This window comes from Boleophthalmus pectinirostris, unplaced genomic scaffold (assembly GCF_026225935.1).
Source record: "Boleophthalmus pectinirostris isolate CB_2022bp ecotype Guang Dong unplaced genomic scaffold, ASM2622593v1 HiC_scaffold_13, whole genome shotgun sequence".
NCBI classification, from domain to species: domain Eukaryota; kingdom Metazoa; phylum Chordata; class Actinopteri; order Gobiiformes; family Gobiidae; genus Boleophthalmus; species Boleophthalmus pectinirostris.
This window is the reverse complement of record NW_026571036.1, coordinates 21,669,961-21,685,149: the sequence shown is the minus strand read 5'-3', so window position 1 is coordinate 21,685,149 and position 15,189 is coordinate 21,669,961. Positions and strand designations below refer to the sequence as shown.

Genomic DNA, 15,189 nt, shown 5'->3' with positions numbered 1-15,189 from the left:
GAGATTTCACCAGAAACACTTAGAACTAAGAGCTGGATATCAGATACAATATGGACTTTTCTGTAGCTTTTTCAGAAGGGTGGTGCTAAATATAGCACGCTACCGTGGTGCAGTATGTCGTTTATGGTGAGGAACTTTAGGAACAGGGTTAGCAAAGGGTTCTGATTAATAAGGTTATACAGGGATAGGAAACGGTTAAGTGCCAGCTATAACCTTTTCAAAAGCACATGGAAATTCCCACATTTAAAGGGCAAGTGAATACCACACACCATAGGCCTACTGAAAATTTGTAATATTGTGTGAAATAAATTCCCTAAATGTTGCTTGTTGTTGACTGAACTTGTAGTACTTGCAGTCTATTGTCTTGACCATTACTCCCTCAAAAAATAGTTTTTACAACAAGGTTAAAACAGTTATTATTATTCTTTTAATGCCATGCAAAAAAGTACCAATAAATAGACCCATGCTATCACGATTTAAAACTAATAGTGTCTATAATGTTTCTTTTAACTGTGTGGGGAGATGACGTTCGATTAGTTTCGTTCCGCTGTCATGTGATGCTCCTTAGGGAGACCAAGACAAGGTGGCAAGTCAGGCTACAAGAAAGTTGGTCCCCAAAAATACCAGTACTTCTGCAATTTGGCAGCATTTTGCCTTCAGGTGCACATTTGTTTACGTTTTACAGAAATTAAACTTAAAACCACATGGCTCATTTTCATAAACTATAAAGCGCTGATAAAAACAGCTGTTTCCTTGTGCGCTGATGCGGTTCAGATTCTGTCGGACTAAAGGACACGACTCAGTGGATTATGTGTTCTTTCTGTGACAGAGGATGTGTGGCTGATACTGAGTCTGTTCTGTACATGTGTGTTGGAGATGGTTCCTGTGAAACTTTTCTGAGATTTTAAGTCTGCAGGTCATACGCGTAGACCATATAGCTGTGCGGCTTCGTAGCTTACCAAAATTGTACTAAAACATTTTGGTAATACGGTAATACCGTATACCCCCGATAAAATCCTGAGAAGGTGATCAAAATTTGGATACCGCCTAACCCTAGTGTGATACTAAATAAAAGCACTAGAAGCTCTGTTACTCATGTTAAAAGTAATCTGAGTTTTATTTTAACACAGTCTGAAAGAGCTGACTTGGTTGAAACTACATCAGATGGTTTGATGGTCTCTGACACATAAACACACAGTTTTTCAGTTAGTCACGCTCACCTTCTTTATTGAAAATCAATCAATCATGTGCATCACAGGCTCCTGAAAATGTGTTGTTTTAGCATTTTTCTTGAGATTTCAGATGATCTAAAAACTTTTTTTTTGCTGTGTTTGCTAAAGTGAGCATTGTGTCACCATGGTAACTGATGAACATTCATTCTGCCAATATAGAGATACATGTGAAACACCCCCAGAGTGATGTTAGTGTAAAATGTTACTGGAAAATATCAATATACATTTTAGTGACATTACTGACATCAAACAACAGTGTATAAACCAAATTCTCTTTCAAATTCACATAGATAAACATTCCTTTAGTATGTGAGCAGCTTTGGAAAGTCAAACTTTGTGAATGTTACTGTGACATAAACAGCCAGATAATAAAGTAATGTACTGCTAGAATTGAGGTAAAAGATTGTATTATTATTTGCGAAAAAAAAAAAAAAAGACCCACCTATTTCCATTCAGCATGACCTTTACAGTGTGGACAGCTTCTATATAAAGACATTGGCTGTCTTCAAACTGCGCTGGCTTCATATGTTTTTCATACTGAGAGGGTGTGAATGCCAAAGCACTGCCCCACCCGTGTGTGAGAGGGACTTCTACCACAGTCACCAGGATGTTTTTGTGCAGCGGTTTAACACAAAGAACATTCAGATTCTACTGCCCACGTCCAGCCAGAGAGACACTTAAAAATATTCATCAGAGTTTGAATTTGCTGTTTTCGACATGTTAAAAAAGAGAGAAGACACAATTCTCACAACGCTGTCCACATGTCAAAGGTCATCACTTCAGCTGTCAGTCTGTGTTGTCCACAGCATTACTGGACCTCCAAGAAAAGACAGTAAATAATGTTCAATGAAAAAGAAAACTAAACAATCTGATGTATTATATTTTCATGTTATGTTATAATGCTGTTCCCTCCTCAAAAACATGTCTGAAGAGATTTAAGATTTCATCCATGCATGTTTCAGTAATTTAGTGATCTCTCCCGGCCCTATTCGAACCTTCCTTAGCTGTAAGTTAGCTGTAAGATTCTGTCCAGTGCTCAAACAAATACAAAAAAGCATGACACAAAACAATCACAAAACTGTACGCAACAACGTGACAAGACTGACAAGATGTGCAGTAGTTTCATTAGTGGAAAGCACACCGATTATGTTGTGATAGCAGTCTGAAGGGGGAATGCGGAGAGTAAAGGGAGGGGAGATTTGGAGCATCAAATACGAAAGTGAAACTTATAAAACATGTTAATACGTGTTTTTTGGCGAATATAACATTTTCAGTACAATAAAAGGTAATATAAATATAATATAAATATAAAGTAAAATACCCTCTCATTATTAGACAAAGTACACAAAAATAATACTATCTTCTAGGGATGTAACAATAACCGAAATATCGTGATTTCGTATTGTCAGAGTTCTCACAATAATATCGTGGACCATCACAACATATCGAATTTCAAGTCTCTTTACTTAAATTAAGAGTTATGGTGCAGCAATAGCTAAAAAAAAGACAGAGGGAACTACATAGACCATGATCCTTTGCTCCATTTCAGTGCAGACTACATGAGGAAATAACAGTTCTAAGCACTTTTAAGTCTTAGTTCTTAGGATCAAGTCTTGTCAAAGCATTTTAAGAGGAAAAAATAGCACATTAACAGTTCTGTACGCAGCCTCCACAAAATATTACAATAAATATCATACGGTAAGATGTGTATTGTGAAAATATTGTACTGAGATTTGGATATCGTTACATTCCTAATCATGAGCCTCCCCACCATATTGTGAGCTTTCCCACGATATTGCAAAAAATATCGTACCGGGAGGTTCATACCATGACGATATCGTATCGTGAGACTTGGAATATCATGACACCCCTACTACCTTCTGAACTGCACAATTAACTCTGACATAATAATATAAAGACAATGGTTTCAAATAGTTTCATTAGTTCACTTCCTACATTTAACAACAATTCTTACTACAATTGTTCTGAGGATGGCACTGCCTAATTTGACTTTCTGACCACAACTAGTCAGTCTGAAGAATCTTGCCAAAGGACAAAGCAACAGTATGGTCTGACTCTGAACTGTAACTGAATAGCCATTGGAGACACAGTGTACCTTCCTTGGATCACTTTTGACACTGATCACTACAGACTGACACAAGAGCTGCAGTTTTGTGATATGACCTATAGTCTAGTAATCACAGGGCCTATTGAAAATGCTTATAAAGTCTATCCCCACTAACAGGTGTCATGATAAAGATACTACTGTTGCCGGGGGTAATAGATATACATTAGACTTTCTTAGGCTTTTACTGCCAACAGCTTTCAGTTTCTGCTGGATTTCCAGAGGTTTACATTACATGTTCAGTCTCCTCATATCCTCTGAATCCTACCAGCTGCTGTGGGCTGTAAGTGCCATCACATACACTTATAAAAATACACTTGTTTTCTGTCTGTTGCTGGTGTTGTTGTGACTTAATTTACCCTTTGCGTTCAGATTTATTTAGTCTGCATTCCTACGCAACCAAACAAATCTGCCAACTCAGACTATGTTATTTATGCTTCAGGAAGTCGCGATGAATAGCAAGTGGGAGTTTTCTCTTGAGGAATGAAATGAATTCAATTATGACAATTTACATACCAGCCATTTAGTTCAAGCAAACAAACAAGAAAAATTAGCGTAAAGCTACACAAATCCAAGTCCACAAAACTGCCCTGGCTGACACAGGGAAAAAATAAACCAGGAATAAATCAGGTCTAAATTGTCACTAAATCCATTTCAAACTAGGACAAACAAGAGCAGGTCCAAGTCTAAAATAGGGCTTAACTAAACCACAAAAAATGTGATCCTTTAACCAGATCTAAACAAGGAGAACAATGAAACACATTGTAGTATTGGTGCCACTACCCCAGTTTGAGAACCACCCTGTAGACTGCTGTATGTCAAGTCTTCATAGCACCATAAAATGCATGCACCTCTCTAATAAGCTGAGAATAATTGGTCTTGGCACAGGTCCATAGTCTGCCTCAAAATCACGCCTGCTTCACAGAGATATGAGAAGAGTTGTTAACGGTTTTAAATGATCCACCAGCACTGCCAGAGCTTTTGTCTTAACTTATGTCCAGTCTGAATAGCTGCAAACAGATTAGCAATGGACTTCTGGCAAAAAAGTTTTCCGAATGTAGAGAAATGTAACCATGGATTCTGCTACTGTCCTAATGGAATTTGATTACAATGTAGTGGATCTATTATTATTGGTGAATTGTGATTACATTAAATCAAATGTATGAAATGTTGATGAGAGGTCCATTATTTGCTTGTTTCCATGGAGATGTTATTATTTTGCCTAGAATGTGTATTAAACTTGCCTATCTTGCATGGTTCGTTTACAGGATTTGTAAGGCAAAAAAATACCTTGAAAAAGATGGATTTTTATTGTGAGTGGGGATGCTTCTCCACAGATGTGACTTGTAACTTGGTCTAATGGTGGCTGATAAGTGTAATGCATAACTATTGAACATTCCAGGCAAAGCAACATTTCTATAGAGATAAGTAGTGTATACTCCAACATTAAAGTTACACAGCGCACCTTTAAAGCAGAACTAGAAGTAGTACATATTATGAATTTTAGTGCATTCGTTTTTGATTTTGTATTAGACTTACCCTTATCTTTGCTTCCTTTCTTCAGAGAGAAAGCCACAGCCAGTACGATCACCAGAAAACACAGCAGCAGAACCTACACACAAAAGAAGCCACAGTTTTAAGGTTTAAGGCAGTTTTGAGTTGTAAGGCAGATTTCCTCTACAGCACAGATGACATTATTCAGAGATACCAGACCTCACATGGAAATGTTTAAACAAGGGAAATACAAATACTAACAGGAGTAAAGAGGAGAAAGAGGAATTATCAGCAGGCTGTCAATTCTACTTTGTTACTATCAAACTGAAGGATTACAAGTCAACAGCAGCAACAATATTTAGTTTTCTAGTGATAGGCGATGTGCTTTTCGTAAATGTGTGTTACTTCAAGAGTGGGTTGTGGTCCAAATATGTGTAACTGAAACACATGAATGTTGAGTCGGCCTACAGTTTTAAAGTTAATCTTGAATCATGAATGTTCTGCCAAGGTCAGTAAAATGGTCAAGGTCAGTTGTCCCTCTTGTGTATGTCAGAGGTACACTAATGATAGTGGGTTTTTGTGTTACTATATGATGAGTTAAAATTTATCAATCACAACCATCTCCTCTGATTTTACCTTTGACCTCTAAGTGTACAGTTAAAGTGGTCTGAGAAAACATGTTTGGGGAGATCTTTCACTGTCAAAAACATTAAGCATTTTAGTTTGTGTGTTGAATAAGAAGTTGTGAAAGTTTCAAGTCTGTACTTCGTCACATTTCAGAATTAGATCATAAAACATATTGCAGTATCTGTGAGCAGTATCTAGTAAAACAACACAAAAGTGCAGTATCTGCATTTGAATTTGTCAGTTACAACCATAGACCGTATATATATATATATATATATATATATATATATATATATATATATATATATATAGTATATATATATATATATATATATATATATATATATATATTATATATATATATATATACACACACACACATTTGACTGGAGCTAAACGCTGTGAGTGACGTCACACTCACTTAGTCCACTTTTATATACATTCTATGGTTACACATTCCTTGCTGCAGTTATTGCACATTTCCTCTGAATCACTGTAGTTACTGTAAATCTCACATCAGGATTTCTCAAAAATGAGATAGAGTTGGACCATAAAACTTTCTTTCTGAAGAGATTTGTTAAGAAAGTGGGTGTCTCAATTTTGACAGAATATGCAGTTGCTACATTTTCCTTTGTAGGGGAGGATACATTTAGAGCTACAGGTTGATTGATGTGTCCTGTGTCCTGATTTAAACCCTTTTCCTCTAATTATTTATGCAAGTAAAGCAACTTCCGTTCTCTGCTTTAAGGTTAAGCTTCATTGTTGAATCCCTCAACAATGTAGGGGAGTTTCCATCTGTGTGCTTTAATTTGACATAGGAGGCAAAGTGCATATGGGTGCTGCTGGAGAAAAGAAAATTGGTCAGAAAAAAATGGTATTGCTTCTTGTCACCTGATCAGCCTATGCTACTCGTGCCTGTCCCGTCATTCTATATTATAAATGCTTTCTTTCTGCCCACTTCTAGCTTCCATTTTAGATTGTATGTCCACAAACCTATATTTGACTCTACCCAGCAAAATCATCAGCCCCCATAGAATCCCATAGACTCCTCTTCACTGAAACTGTTAGAACTTCATTATTAGGGTTGTCAGACTAGTATGCACCCATGGAACACTATGGAACATACCAGGACAACTGAGTGATCGCACAGCTAACACCACATATATAACATAAAAGAAAGTACTATGATTTAATGTTGAAAGTCTAATATAAAAATTTTGATTGTGATATCGTAGTCGGTATTGAGTATTGAGTCTATTCCTTAGTATCGAAATTGAGTTTGATCTTTTAGTATCTTGATAACAAAGCAGCCAAAGCATCCAAGACTCCATTAATAAACACACTTCTTTATAAACTTAACTTGCATTATTCTAAGACATGATGCATTAGCTTAAAATTTGCCAAACATGCTACTGCTGATTATTTCCTTATGTTTCTCTGTTCCATATGTTCTCTGTAGTGGATCCAGCACATGGCTCACATCTGGTTTTCTCAGACCAGCCCTGTGTAATTAAAGGGACATTTCAGTTCGGATCCACTCAGTCCCATGTATGGATGTCAAGATGGCCGCCACTGCGCGCTCCTGCTTCCCACTACACAGAACCTCGAGCCCGTGTCAGGTCTCAGTCCCCTGTGTGTAATTAGTGCTTGAGCTGAACTGTGGTTCGGAGCCAGATGTTTAGGATCATGTATGCAGTTGTCATGACGAGGGCCCCCAGTTAAGTGTGTTTCCCACTGAGCAATCAAGAAAGACTCTAAATTCATGTTTCAAAGCTTTTCAAATGGGAAATTTAGCTTTATCTGCTGTTATGATTTTCTTAAAAAAGGGTAAAAGGTCATATATGCTTGTCTCTAATGTTACGGTTTTAATGTTATGGAGTATAAATTACAGGTCCAATCTGCGGAAAGGCTAGACCACTCACAATAGGAAAGCATGATTTTCAAGGTTTAGTCTTAGCAATAAAAGCACATGTAAGGAAATAATTGCAAAATGGGTAAGTTTGAAGGTGCAATACCTGACTTCTAAGGAGGCGGGTCAGCCACTTGCTTGTCAGAGCAGAGATTAAGGATGTAACAATAACCAAAATATCGTGATATTGTATTGTCAAAAGTCTCACAATAATATCGTGGACTGTCACAATATATCGAATCACAAGTTCCTTTGGTTTTATAGTAACAACAGCTTATGAACATCGAAAACTACATATCCCATGATTCATTTCAGTGCAGATAACATGAAGAGGTATGTTTTTTACTTGAATTATTGGGATTATGATGAAAATAATTCACACCAAAATCTTGTCAAAGTATTTTAAAACCAAAAAAATGTGTTCCATCTACAATTATATCAGCCTCTTCAAAATATCGCAATAAATATCATACCGTGAGATTTGGTAGAGATGTTTTTTTTGTTTTTTTTTGCATGTAATGTCCCACAGCATGGCATTAAACTTATCTGCTTTGCATGTATTCAGTTATAGGCGCTGAAAAATACCTTCAAAAACATCACTACTACCGGTATGTGCAGGCTTCTCCAGTAACTGTCCAATAACTCCTCATTGTGATAACATTATTTCCATACTGTAAAATATCCAAGGCAAAACACTTTCATCTCCACGGAGACAAGCAAGTGGCGGACCCTCCACCAGAAAATTTTCATAGTGCACCTTTAATGCCATACTATGGAATCTTCGACAAAGCATTACATCTCCATGGAGAGAAGGAGCTGCATGCTTGTCTCTTTTTTATATACTTTTAGAAGTTTGAAAATCATCTGAAAAGAAAAGGTCTATAATTTTTTTAATCAGTAAAGAAAAAGTCTAGGATGTTGCCTGAGGCCTGCAATTAAAGAAATAAACAAGCTTAACCAGAACAAGGATAGTCATGACATAACACCACAATTTCCCTTTCCCTTAAGTAACTCACAGCTAAGATCTGTGGGAATATTCTCTGTAATAATAATCCCACTGGTGTGATCCTTGTGGAGCAGACTTAAATAAATGTGTCTGGAGCGTGGTGTCTGGATATAAGAGTGTTTTTGTGTTGAACCAGGACCTGTGCTGCTGTTACGAAGGGGAAAACCTGGAGACGTGGGTTTGCTAAAGTAAACACTGTCTACAAATATATATACTCTGTGATTTTACACTTCTGTCAGCGTCGTTAGGAATGGCAAGAGGTAAGTAAAAAGTAGTATGGTTGTAGTATACTGCTACAGAAATTTTGCTAATCAAGAAATTGCACAAGAAGTCTTCCAATTAGTAGCTATTTAGGCTGTGAAAGGGCAGTGAATATGAGATTTCTTCTTAAACTGACCCAGATGAGGGCACATGAGGACATCCTGATGAACTATTTTTACAGGTTTTCCAACACAAATACCCTAAAACCTCTTCTCTCAGCACAATACTTGTTTTGGAGTCTGTGTACTGTCCAGATAATAATTATCTGATTACTAAATTAGTAGACAATTACCTTAATATTTGATTAGTCATTGTAAAACGATAAACTTGTTTCAGAAATAGACATTAGTGAATAAAACAGAGAGGGCATGCGCTATAAAAGATTTGGATACTGTGTAATTACCCTATAAAAAGTTGAATCCAAAATAGAGAGTAATAACTACCAACTCTGAATGAAAAGTTTCAAACTAAGAGAAGTAACACTTGCTATATCTGTTCTGCTACCAAAGTATTACAAATACACTTAAAATTTACTTTCAGAAGTATTTTCCCAAAGCACTGTTACATTATAACACGCCCAAGGCTCGCTTTTGAAACCTGACTCATGGTTGGCAATACAGTGCACTCTTATATCACCAAGAACAATACATTCGAATATGAGTAGATTACAGTGTGGTTTGGACCAGAAGTTCTCCACATGTATCTCATTTACACATGCTGATAAACTTCCTGAGCACTGAGAGGGCGTGTACGCAGCAGAACAATGGTCCTGCTGCTATTGTTATGAAAATATCAATGAAATTATTACTCTATAACTCAGATTCAAACCACACTTTTGCACACAGTTCATTTGAAACATTTAGAACAGAGCAAATGCAGCTCCCTAAACTAAAACACTAACACAGGACTTGGTTTAAATCCAGGAGGAACCACCATGCACAAGCAAAAAACAAGACAAAATTTTAAAATGGGCCTAAACCTGGAGCTAAATCTTGACTAGACAAAGGATCAGGACTATACAGGACTATGCCAGGACTAAGGATTGAAACCAGGATGAAATGTGAGCCTAAAGATGGTTGAAAAGAGCTTTTTTTTTTTTTTTTAAACTGCTGACTTGCCAATGTTGATTAGAACTAAACTTAAGTGATTATTTGCACCACACTGCCCTATATCTAATTATCAACAAGTACTTTTTGACATATTAGCCATTCATTACAACATCTAAAATCGAAATTTTCACAAGATCTAAAATTGGGTCCCAAGCCCATGCGCAATCAAAGACAAAACAGCATAAAACCGTGACAGAATCAGTCCCTCGTCTGGGTACTATTCCTGTGTTTAACTGTACAAATAAATCTAAAAGTAGCAGCGTTAATTTGGAAAAGTGTGGTTAAGCCTTAAGCGCGCAACATGAGCCGTTCTGTATCAACTTAGTACAACTGCACAAAAACAAAAGCCATATTCATTCACAATTAAACCTTTAGCCATGGGCTGTTCCTGAGGTGAAGTGTCAGAGGTTTTCAAGGAAGAAAGAACTAACCTCAGCATTTTAGCAAAAACAAACCAAAAAGAAAAAAAAAAACCAAAAACAAGCAGTTAAGTTGAAGAAGTTAAAGTGCAAGTATTTAGTAGTAGAAGTAGTGATAATAGCAGTGAAAGTAGTGATAGCATTTGCAACACAGGCTTAGACTTTTCCAATCATAAAAGAAAAGCACAAACACTTGCTTCACATTGTTCAGCTACGCATTAGATGTAAGGAGTGTATCTAATGTCTTGCCAAAGTACACAATGGCAGTATGATACGCTGGGGACCACAAACAAATGATGCAAACCTCCTGAGCTATTGGACTTTACTGTTGAAGCAGTAGTAGTTGCAGTATGGTGGTGAAAATAAAAGTAAAAGTTGAAGTTGTAGTAGTGTATTGTGATCTTATTGATACTCATTTATTGATCCCTAAAGGTGCACTGTGTAACTTTTCTGGTGGGGGGTCCGTCAAATGCTTTTCGCTATGAAAGTGTTATTGTCTGGAATGTTTCACAGTCTGCATTAAACCTTTCTATCTTCATGGAAACCCATATTTAGGGTATTTTTGAGCTATAAAACCACCTGTAATTGAATAAATATAAAGTAGAGCTGTTTAATGTCATACTGTTGAAGATCGCAGGCTGGGCAGTGAAACAAACAAGTGATGTCCTATCCACCAGAAAAGTTACACAGTGCACCTTACATCAGGAAGTTCAATATTCCAGAGGGAGAAAATAGTATGTCACTACACACAAGTGAAATGTAACACAAAGTTATGATTAAAAAGATCTATTTGAGTAAGTCCCAGACAGTTTGCTGAGTCTGTCCCTGGCATCTTTCAGTCAGAGCAATGCCAGAGTAAACATGGGCAGAATAGTACAGTGAAACAGGAGATATGTGAGATTTTTCTATGGCACACATTTAGGTCAGTGGAGAGTGAGGTTTGATTGCATTATGTAAAAGCGGTGGGTGATTCATGTAGTAATGAACTTTTAGCATGTAAGTGGTAGTAGTAGCTGTTGCAAAGTGTTAACTAGCAGTCCTGTCATAGGTTGTAAATTATGCTAAAAACTGCATTGTGTCTGTGCATTCTCAAGAGGGTGTTAAATATTAAAACCAGGTGAGTCTCTAACAGAAAATAGTAAAAATTCTAGTGGTTAAAATTGCATTATGAGTTTTATGCACAGCTAGATAAATCATAAGGTTGAACAGTATGGTATAAAGAGTGCCATCTAGGAGTACTAATTACTGATATTACAATGATAACATGAGTATTTGCACGAATAATTAAGTTTTATGTTCACATTCTAGCTCAATATTGTCTTGCACCCACTGGATTTCATCAATAAGGCAACCTTAAAGAAGTCTATCAATCATATTTATACTATTGCTCTAGTCTACAATCTACATAAAACAGTGCCATATCCCATCCAAAACTCCTCACCGCTATGATGACTTTCCAGTGGCTGTTCTTCTTGCCCGTTGCCCGCCTCTGGTTCTCCGGGTCCGGGCTCCTGAACAGAGACGCCGCCTGCTCCGCGCTCCGGTCCTCCGCTGATGATTTGGCCGGGTCCATGTTGCGCAGAGGAGTCGTGTGGTGATGAGCAGTGAGTGGAATCATATGGACCCGGTCTGCTTAGCGCCGCCTCGATCCCGCATGACGTCTTTTGGGCTTTACGAGTATTGCGCGCGGTAGGGTCTCTTTTAATCTCCTTGGTGCTTTTGAGGAAAGGCACGCATTCTTGTCAGCAGCAGCCCCAACATGTAATCAGACACATTTTTAATGAAGACAGCTTAAAGGTGAAGTTAAGTTAAAGAGTAAACGCTGGGCCAGTTTGCACGTTTTGCGTCCAAGTGTGTCTGAAGTGTGTAAACTTTATTACTCAAGTATGCGCACCTGAGAATGTGACTGACCTCTAGTGGTAGGTTGAAAAAACACTCTAAATTAAAACCACCCGCGTTTCAGCATGCAGCAATCAAATACTTTTTAATCAAGTAAGTGGATGTTTGATTGATTTAAGCATTATAGGCATTAGGCATTGTTGTTTTATAGACTGTTGGTCTGAGTGTAGCAAAGGAGACTGCAGAGCTCTGGACACGTGCTGGACAAGCATGTTAAATGTCATCGTTGCTTTAAATCACCTTTTATCGTCAAGACTTTAAGCCCTTGTAGCCACATAAACTACTTTATTGCATTTCTCTTGCTATAAATGTCAGTCTTACAATGAAGACACGCGTTATGAGGGCACTTATATGAAAGAAACATATAGCAAAACTAATAAACCAGGTTTCATAAAAGATACCATAAAATATGACCGTGTATTGGTACATATTGATACATAATATACTGTAGACTATATATTTGTTCTTTGTCGATCACCAATTTCCCTTATATCAACAACGATTATGAGGCTTGAACGTTTTTCTGTCATCGTGTCACCTTGAAAAATAAGTATTGCTGGGTTTTGGATGATACCACAACACTTTATAGGCCAAGACTATTTAATACAGATGTGGGCAGCTAAAATAATGCAGATTTTTGTTATAATAGTGCATTCTTGGGTCTAGTCTGTTATAGAACTGATCAGGTTTAGCATTTTTGCATTTACCTTTTGGATATTTCATGTCAAAGTCAGTGAAAATCTGTCTCTTCCTCTCCATCTGGAAGTATGGCATCATCAAGTAGAGTCTAGTGTCTGAAAATCAACAATAGTGGCTTTAGAAGAATACTTTTTTGGGAGCATTAACCAGGTGCAGCGACTTTCCTGTAAGTCAGCTCCACAGAAAAGAAACCTACCCAAAATGCACCTCTCCTCTGGTAGTTCACACACATCTGGAAACAACTGGGGCCATGTGTGTTCTGTGTGTTATGTAAACAAAGGGAGGGCAGGGTCACACTCACTGATACATTCTGGCCTCCATACTTCAGCCTAACATGATGTAGGCCAGTGGTTCTCAAGCTGTGGTACGTGGATTCCTTTGCAGTACAAATATTTGCTGAATAGAGTCGATTCAGTCCACATCTTTGTCTGTCTTTGGGTTAGTCCTTGGTTAGAAGTATAGCAAGTTAATGCTGTTGGCCTGGCTTAACACTTTATAATCCTGGCTTAGACCTAGTTTATCTGATCATACTCCAAACGCCAAATATTCAGTGTGGTATTTGAAGTGTAAAGTTTAAAAGCCACTGATTTAGGTAAAGAAAAGTTAACAAAAGGTCAAATAAAAAGTATCATGTAATGTTTAGTTTAGTCTTGCGATACGATATTGTCACGGTATGAACCTCACTGTACGATATTTATTGAGATATTTTGTGAAGGCTCAAAAAACTGTGAATATGATACTTTTTACTCTAAAAAATCCTTCACAAGACTTAACCCAAAAAAACAATAGAATTATTTTAGAAGTGAAACCAACCTTGCATTTGAAGAATTTATGTCTGAGCAGCAGCAGCGAGTTGTATTTCCTGATAGAAAGCTTGGCAGCGACGGACTGATATATGAGAAAATAGTCCCTCACCGTGCGACGATTCATGCGATGTAAGGTTAGTTTTATTTCAAACATTATTATACAGACATTCACACGACAGTCTGGTGTAATAATAGATTTGCTTTGAGTGCTTTGTGGAGTGGGTAAGACTGTTTTTAGTGGCAGGCTAACTATGCCCATTGACATGCGCTAGCCTAGCAGTAGCAACCTCTGCAAATACAAGGACTGAATGGAATATTTTAAAAAGTGTTTCCACATGTCTCCAACACTCTGGCCAACTAGGAAATGAGGTCCTATGTCAAAAATGCCGAACTGTCCCTTTAAAAGTGCTTAGAACAGTTATTTCTTCATGTAGTCTACTCTGAAATGGAGCAAAGGATCATGGTCTATGTAGTTTCCTCCGTTTTTTAGCTATTGCTGCACCATAACTCTTAATTTAAGCAAAGAGACTTCTGGTTCGGTATATTGTGATGGTCCACGATATTATTGTGAGCCCTTTGACGATACAATATGATGATATTGCAGTTGTTACACCCCTTGCACGCAAAATTCTTTAACGCCCTCTATAAAACTATGTACGTCATATTAATATTAGTTTTATGTTCAGTATATTCTGTGCCAGTATGTACTCAGTTCATCATATAATATTGAATTAGGTGCTAGTTCAAGTGCTAGTGGTATCAATGCATGTTCTCCACAAGAGGGCACTGCTGCAGCGTCCTTAGCCCTTGTCCTTTCGAGCCAGCGCACTCTCAAAGTTATTTTCCCAACGTAAACATCAATTTTACTGCTATACACGCGCTCTTATTCCTGTGATTCGAAACTCCTTGCATGAAACATAATGGACCTCACACTGCCTCGACCTTTCACCTCTGACCTGTCCTCCCCAGCTGTAGTTTTTGTTTTAGTTTTGTAGTTTTCTTGTTTTGTTTGAAGACACAGTTTGATGGTGTGATGTTGATGTGAGAGAATGAGGAGAAGAGGACAGCATGTCTTTAGCTCAGCATGTCCGTGACCCAACTGTCCTCAAGAGATCTCCTCACCCACGTCTTGAGCAGGCACGAGGGCAGATTGTAACACCCCCTCTGACCTCAGTGTGGGAGCTCAGGGCAGTTTGTGTGACTTTGTGCCAAAATAAGAATCAAGGAGAAAGGAAATACATTTGCACTGGACAAAGAAAAGACAGCATTGCACTGCATGACGGTTTTAAGTATTGTTATGTGGCCAGTTGTTCTGAAATGTTTAATAATTTTGTTAAAGGTGCACTATGTAACTTTTTGGGTGGGGGTCTATCAGAAGTTTTTCGATGGATATGTCATTGCTCTACCTGGAATGTTCCACAGTATGACATTAAACAGCTCTACCATGCATTTATTGAATTGTTATTAAAGTGTTTTAGCTCAAAAGTACCTATAAAAACAACATTCTGGCTGTGAGCAGGGTTACTTCTCCACAGATCTGACCTGTAACTTTGTTCTGGAAAGGCTTAATACCAGACTGTGAAGCTTTTGAGCCATAACATCA

The 15,189-nt window shown here is 37.6% G+C and overlaps 1 protein-coding gene across 1 annotated transcript in view; it reads right to left on the bottom strand.

Annotated features, from left to right (window-relative positions):
* Positions 1-11,990, bottom strand: part of enpp1 (ectonucleotide pyrophosphatase/phosphodiesterase 1) — a 42,578-nt gene extending 30,588 nt beyond the window's left edge. The window contains exons 1-2 of the mRNA XM_020923696.2: positions 11,624-11,990; positions 4,897-4,969 (exon numbers count right to left, since the gene is read on the bottom strand). Coding sequence (XP_020779355.2) covers positions 4,897-4,969; positions 11,624-11,800 — 250 coding nt within the window. The 5' untranslated portion in view covers positions 11,801-11,990. The remainder of the gene's footprint in view (positions 1-4,896; positions 4,970-11,623) is intronic.
* Between the last annotated feature and the right edge of the window lie 3,199 nt (positions 11,991-15,189).